General features: G+C 37.9%; 2 protein-coding genes across 2 annotated transcripts in view; one reads left to right on the top strand and one right to left on the bottom strand.

The window, feature by feature from the left end:
• Window positions 1-714, top strand: part of LOC107699473 (spermatogenesis-associated protein 6-like) — an 11635-nt gene extending 10921 nt beyond the window's left edge. The window contains exon 13 of the mRNA XM_016500727.1: window positions 524-714. Coding sequence (XP_016356213.1) covers window positions 524-698 — 175 coding nt within the window. The 3' untranslated portion in view covers window positions 699-714. The remainder of the gene's footprint in view (window positions 1-523) is intronic.
• Window positions 715-860: 146 nt separating this feature from the next.
• Window positions 861-6886, bottom strand: LOC107700367 (deoxynucleotidyltransferase terminal-interacting protein 2-like). Its single transcript, XM_016501996.1, has 7 exons — window positions 6722-6886; window positions 3575-5574; window positions 3294-3432; window positions 3073-3168; window positions 2180-2344; window positions 1357-1466; window positions 861-1220 (listed from the first exon to the last, which is right to left on the bottom strand). The coding sequence occupies exons 1-7, from the start codon at window positions 6884-6886 to the stop codon at window positions 1112-1114; spliced, it is 2784 nt and encodes a 927-aa protein (XP_016357482.1). The 3' UTR covers window positions 861-1111.
• Window positions 6887-7734: the final 848 nt, after the last annotated feature.

Raw genomic sequence — 7734 nt, 5'->3', positions numbered from 1 at the left:
ATATATACATATATACATATATATATATATATATATATATACATATATACATGCATATATATATATATATACTAATTTCTTAAAATGTAAATTTTTGTATACATCATGTAAATGCATGCATATATATATACGCATATATATATACATATGCATGCATTTACATGATGTATACAAAAATTTACATTTTAAGAAATTAGTTGGAAATAAAAGCAGTTAAATGTGAATGTCACACACACATATATTTATAGGCTATATATAATGGAATGTTCTAAAATATTATGGTATGTGTTCCACGTTACGTTTATAATTGCACATAAAATTAATGGAACAAAAACGTTATATTGTTTGAGCTCCTGAGTGAGACTTGTATACTATTAACGAGTTATGGATAAATAATTGAATTTAATGTTTAGCCATTTCTAGTTAGCCTTGAAAATGTGAGCTTGTCATAGTTGCAGTGGAATATGCAGTTATAAATTTTAATTTGACATTCCATAAACATTGTGTCCTGTCCATACTGCAGGCTTATTTCTGGAGATCCATCTGTTCATTTAGACAATGGAACATTCTGGACTAACAGAGCGGCTGCGTACACAGGAAAGCCCCACAGAGCTGTGTTTGAGGACAGTTTGAGCAAAATCTACAGGAACCTCTACAGAAACGCATCACAGCCAGGACACAGTGGACAAAGCACCTGAACACAATAACCATAGATATGGTCAATCAGCTATTTAATGTATTTGCGTATGTCTGGTAAATCAAATCAGGAAACAGTATGGGTGGTGGAAGCTTGACAATGTGTTATATACTTTTTTTTTTACTTCCATAATGATGACAGCATTAGTAAAAAGAAAAATACAACATTTTGGACTTAATTTATTGTGAATCCACAGCCAGAGAGGAATGATCAGTCTCTTCAGTCAGTCTTCCAATCTCGATCCATTTAAGAAAAAACTTGTTTAAAAAGTTGCATGTTTCTGTTTGTTTGTTTGTTTTTTTACATGCAATGCAAATGATTATAACACTAAAAAAGCATTTATTGATCCACTGAAATTTAAAAAAATATAGTTGCCTCATATTTCAAAATCAAAAACTGATTTGCCTTATGAAACTATTTATTCATTTTCTTTTTGTGGAACATGTGCTTCTTTTTGTTCATCTTGCCCGCGGCCTGTGCTGCTTTTTCTGCCATGATCTCTTGATATTTCCTTTTGTTATAGCTGAAAAGAGGTATTTTAGAACATGACAATTAATTTAAAACAATAGTGAGAACAGTCAATAAAAAAAACATTTTCATGAATACAAATCATCTCAGTTTACTGCATATATAAAGCTAATCAGCCACAGTTTTCTTACCTTCTAAACTCTGCATCAGCAAGCAGCTCTTCAACAATGGTCCTTTTCCTTTGTTTCTTAGGGATTCTTGAACTATAAAAGTCTACTGGGTTGTCAACCACTGTACCAACCTGAAACAAAAAGATCAAAACTTTACTCGAAAGAATAGAACAATATGCCATTGTCTGCTTTCTTTAAACATGTACGCCTGTGGTTAATTGCAAAGTCAGTATTTTGATAACCATTCTCATTTTTCATTTGTCTTATGAAGTATGAACAATGGCTTTTTGAAAAGTTGTTTGAGGGGAAAAGTCTGTTGCTGATAAAGACTCCCCAACCTAGGGCTGGTCGGTATATCAAGTTTGTATGATATATTGATTTTTTTTTTTTTTATATACAAGCGATATGTACGGTGCACGGCTATTTATGATGGCAGATGGCAGTAATGGAGTAATCAAAATATAATGCAATTAATCTATGCTCTTGTGTTTACTTTCGTTTTTAGTTCGTGAATTGAACTTCTGTTTTAAAAATCATTATTTTTGTTTTTAGATTGTAATGTTACAATTTTCGCACATAACCTACTTTCACTATATTTGTTTTCACCAATATAAACATTGTTTCATTGGAAAACATTGGGCAGGGTATTAAAAGTAATATATAACATCTTGTCCAATGAAACAATGTTTATAAAAAAGCACTGACAACAAATATAGTGAAATATGTATTTTTTTTTTTATCCAATTAGAAAATACCGAGATATATACCGTATATCACATTTCAGCCAAAAAATGCCGAGATATTAATTTTTTTGGCCATATTGCCCAGTCCTACCCCAACCAACCTGAAAGTACTTGGGAAATCCTTCTCTGTCATTCTTCTTGTAGAAGCGCTTTGGGTCCATGGCTGAGCGCATCTTAAGTGCCTTCAGGTCATTTTTGAGCTCTTCTGTTAATTCAGGAGCTCTCATGTTGAACCAGCCATCACCAGTTGTCTTTTCTCTTTCCACCTGTATAGGACAAATATCACACAAATAAGATTAGTACATTGCTTATAAAACCCTGATGTAATCAAAAGCATGAGAATTACAAACTTTATTTGTTAACACTATTGTTATAATGACTTGAGATATCATCAGAAATCATAACCATTGCTTGAGTATTTAAGATTTAAAGTGACACACTACCATTAAAGTTTTTATCTCACCAAGACTACATTTATGATAAAAAAAAATACTAAAAAAATAATAATACTAATAATGAGAAATATTATCATTTAAAATTACTTTCCTCTATGTTCCTGTATTTGAAAAATGTAATTTTTTCCTGCAATGGCAATGCTGAATTTTCAGCAGCCATTACTCGGGTCTTTAAAGTCACATGATCCTTCAGAAATCATTCTAATATGTAAACATTTATATAAGTTACATAATATTTTTTTTCTGGAAACCATGATAAATTTTTTAAATAGAACTCTTTTGTAGCATTATAAATGTCTTTATTTTACTTTTGATCAATTTAATACACCCTTGCTCCTAATTTAATAAAAAACAATTTATATAATTTAGATTTAATAAACTCATTAAAAAAAATAATAATTTTACCGACCCCAAACTTTTGAATGATATTGTAAGTTTTCAAGATGAATTAATAAAAAATAAAAACTGTAAAACAGCTTTCCTTTCAAGGAGACACAAAATATGAGACTATCCATTTCTACATGAATGGGTGTACCCACCTTGCGCTTGAGTTTAGCAGCATGTTTAGATTCACTGTATGGAGGCACAGCATCTTTCTTCTCAAATTCCGGAACGATAACACTCTTCTTCAGCAACTACACAATGAATACAACATTTTTTATGCCCTTTAGCTTAAATAAGCATTACAGCTGCACAAAATGCTTTGAACTGTCATCAAATACAGCCAATGTTTCATCCAGAATAATAAATGATTATTTACCTCATCCTGATTGTTCAGGTCCTTCTGGCTTTTCGAACTGTTGGAAAGACTCTTTGGCTTGTTGCCATCAAAACTGATGTACAAACCACCAAGTTCCTTCATTTTCAGACCTGTGTCAATGGCACTAGATAGCTGTATCCTGAGCAAGAAAAAACAGTTTGATATTTTCAGACTAAATATAATTGAAATATTACATGTAAATATTTAGTGAAGAGTTACAAATATTTAAAAGTTTTTCATATTTAAAAATCAATACAGTAGGAGAAACAAAACCAACTTACAGAGGCTTTTTGGGAGCAAACAGCACTTTTGAATCTTCATCATCATCGTCATCTCCATCCTCATCAACAAAATCCTCCTCATCCTCTTCCTCGGTTTGCTTGGCATCAACATAATACTGTTTCTTAGACCGTAGTCCAGGTTTAGTGTCTATAACAAACAGTCCGTTACCGTGTGCCTCTGCTTCTTCTGACACCTGATTTCCATCAGGGCACATCACATCGTCTTCACTCTGCACATCTTCAGCTTTATGTGAACAGCCTTCCTCCTCTGAAGACAGACCTTCATCAGCACTGTCTTCATCCTCACTGCTGTCGAGTAAACTGATCATTTGTTTCTGGGGAGGAGGTTTCTTAGATGTTTCCTCTGTGATGGTCAAATTTGTTTGAGTGTGTGAGCTTGTAGAAGGGCCTTCAAGGTCATTCAACGTTACGGAGTCGTTTTCGGTTGTCTTAACGGTGTCATTAGCTTCCTCATAAACGATCACACCTTTCTTTTCGCGATCAACCTTGTCCTCAACCACAGCTGGTACAGGATCTTCTGCCGCAGCTTCTACCGTATCCTCCTTCACAGGCTCAGAACATGTATGATCTTCAACAACATGGCTTGTCTCCACAAACTCTGGCTCATCATTTTCCATGGCAACATCTCCAGACTCTTCAGTTAGCGTAGCAGAAGTTTCAGCCGCAGGTTTTTCTTGAAGTGTCAGAGTTTCAGTTCCACTGTCCTCCACCGGCTCAACGTCTTGCATGCTGCTCTGGGGTTCCTGCATCTCAATGGCCTCATCCTGATCAAGAACTACAGTGGTATCTTCAGCTCTCTCCTCAATCATGGTGCACTCCTGAGCTTCACTGGTGTCCAAGGTCACGGTGCTGTCCAGTTGATCTACTGTGTCTTCAGCTTCATCTCCATCAGGTACTGGAATACTTTCATGAGGAGGTTCAAGCCCCTCACCCGGTTCCTCAGGCATGGCAGCAGCAGTTGTAATGGTGTCACTTACATGAGAAGCCACTTTTGCTTTACTTCTTGTCCTGGTTACAGGAACCGCACGGCTACTACTAGCAGACCCGGTTCGGCTACTACAAGGAGTCCCCCTTCCTCTTTGAGGGCTGGGGCTCCCTTGAGAAGTGCAGACATCAGTAGCTACCGATTCTGAATCGGATTCACCAACCAGAGTGTCAGGCTTGGGATGATGCCTGGTGGATCTCCACGGACTCATGCTGGGACCAGACTTGTATCCATCAGAGTCAGTTTTGTCGTCAACTACTGTTTTGCGCCTACTTGCACTCTTCCTGGACATTGGAGAAGAAGGGGTGTCTGTGGTTTCCTCAAAGCTCAAAGGGATCGGCTCAGTCGGTTTTACCTTCTGGTTTCGTGCAGATCTGCGGACCACAGATCCACGTAGGCCAGAAACACTGGAGGAGCATGACTCTGGTTCAGATGAATCTGCTTCTGTGGAAGGAACAGCGGTCTTCCGATGGCTCCTTGTTATCGGACGGGTGTCCATAGCTTTAGTGACGGATACAGAAGAACTGCACGACTCAGCCCCTGAGGGATCATCATCATCATCCTTTGTGGCATCTTTTGCAGCTGCTGAAGTCAGAACACGTTTCCTCAGGCTGTACGGAGCTCTGCGAGAATGGGTTGTGGACACCTCAGATGAGCAGGATTCAACTTCGGATGCCTCGCCCTGTACAGTGGGCTTCCCCCTGACTGCAGTCCTCCGTCTGGTTCTAGGTGTCACCTGCACATCAGAAACTACAGAGCAGCAGGACTCTGACTCAGACACATCAGCTTCATGGGTAGAGTTAGGCTGCTTTTTGTCAGCAAGGAGACGTGTGGATCTTCTAATGTCACGCTTTGGCAGACTTGCTGCTGAGGAAGAGGCAGTATTGTTGTCCTTCGGCTCATCTGGCTGGGAGTTGCCAACAAATTCGGACTGGGGTTGGTTTTCTTCCATTAGCGTTCTGCGCCGTGTTCTTCTGGTCGAAGGAGTAGGCAGCTGTGAGAGCAAGAACATTTGCTTCAGATTATTCAAGGACTTCTTATAATGTTTATAGACATTTTAATTGATACGCACTAAAATTTAAATACTACCGCATTTTAATCTGTAACTAATTTAAATACTACTAAGACCAATCAACTGTTACTTACTCAATCTTTAATATTACTATTTATTTTAAAAAAAAATTGTTCGAATAATAGCTATTTAGTAAACAAGCATTATGAGTTATAGCTGGATTATTTACTCAATGAAAAGAAAATTAAGACAGAAATAAAAGTAAACATTGCTCAGTGATGGATTGACAGTTTATAATTTAAAGGTTGCATGAGGTTTTATGCGATTTCGGAGAGGGTAGCAATAACAAGCTAGCTTTGAAAGCATAAGATCCCACCCTCCCTGCAAATCACTCTCCAAGCCTTCTCTCTAAAACAGCAGCTAACCAGCGACATGATGAGAGACCGTTGGTAGAGGGTTGAACGGGACGCTGGCAGATTACCTCATGTCTCATTCACCGGAAAACATTACAGTACAAGGGCATAATATTACAATAACAGCGCCTTCCATTCTCGCTCGGTCTGCTGATGACGTATCATGTCTGCGCGAACAGGGTGCGCAGAAGTATGTAAATACATCCATAGACAGATAGGAAGGACAGCCTATCGTAGCCCTATATGATTGGACGAACTTTTTGTGAAGGGACTTTCAACCAGCATAACAAAAATGCGTTTGAACCAAATCACCTACCCTGCCTTTAACCATCTTTTTAAATATTTATATTATCACACATAATCTGGGTTGTGATTATGTTTTTCCCACTAATACTGCAATACTTTAACAGTTTTGCTTTTATAACATAACCTAATGACATAAATATTTATCAGAAGGAGTGACGTTACTTAAAATTCACCCATAACATAAAAAACAGACGACATCAAAAAAATATGAACGGACACTATTATCTAATTGAATATGGACATGATTTGTTAGTTCAACAGGTTTCCCACACTTGCTCGGGCATGTATGGACACATGCGGCGACTCATTATTACATGAAAGTACATACAACGCTGCAATTACAAGCACACACTGACGCTTGCGGAGAATATGTAGACTAAATGGCTAAACTACCTAAGAACCATACATACCGTGGCTCCAGAGTTTTCATCGCTGGTATCTTTCACAGGGGAGCCCACGCGTGTTCCTCTCCTGGTGGCCACTTCCGCTTGCGAGACGCGTTCTCTGAATGCGCAGGCGCGACTAATCGATGCAGGAAAGCATCGCTGAGCAGGGGCCAGTTGCATAACAGTCATTCTTTAGACATGAGACAAAACAGGTCCAGCAAGGGTAACTGCTATTAGGTTTAAAAATAAAAATATTTTCAACTTTGCACCCTGTTTTGTCCCACTTCTCAAGAATGACTGATAAACAAGTTAAGACTGTCTTAAGAATGTCTGCACTATCATGTATGTCTGCACTATGTTTGTACTTTCTTCTACACTGGAAGCTCCTGTCATCAAGTCAAATTCCTTGTGTGTGTAAACATACTTGGTAATAAAGCTCTTCTGATTCTGATTCTGAAGAACTAATTTCATCAACTAGTAGCTAGCCAAAAGGTAATCAGACTTAGTTTTAGGATTCACATTAGACAATTCTCCCTTTTTTATAAATGACTTGAAAAAGTTATGACCAGTTTAAAGAAAACATTTTTTAGACAACTAACTTTTTAAAGGGGTCATATGATGCGATTTCAATTTTTCCTTTCTCTTTGGAATGTTACAAGCTCTTGGTGTATAAAAAATATCTGTAAAGTTGCAAAGACTAAAGTCTCAAATCCAAAGAGATATTCTTTATAAAAGTTAGAGTCACCCAAGCCTACCTAAAATGGCTTGTTCTAACACGCCCCCACATGTCTACATCACGATGTGGGAAGATTTGCCAAACGCTGCCCAAATATTCACGCAAAGAAAGAAGGCGTAACTTTTATTCTCGCTGTAGTATTGTTGCTGCCGCCATGTCGTGAAGGCGCTGTGTGCTTCGTTGTGAATGCGAAACTACTTTGTTTGGCCTTCCAAAAGAGGACGATATCCGCTTCGTCATGCCTGGAGCTGATCCGTGCTGGTCGCTGAGGAAATATATCAACTTCGCGCTGTGGATCGCT

This window comes from Sinocyclocheilus anshuiensis, unplaced genomic scaffold (genome assembly GCF_001515605.1).
Source record: "Sinocyclocheilus anshuiensis isolate Anshui unplaced genomic scaffold, SAMN03320099.WGS_v1.1 scaffold477, whole genome shotgun sequence".
NCBI lineage: Eukaryota > Metazoa > Chordata > Actinopteri > Cypriniformes > Cyprinidae > Sinocyclocheilus > Sinocyclocheilus anshuiensis.
This window is presented reverse-complemented; position numbering and strand designations above follow the sequence as displayed.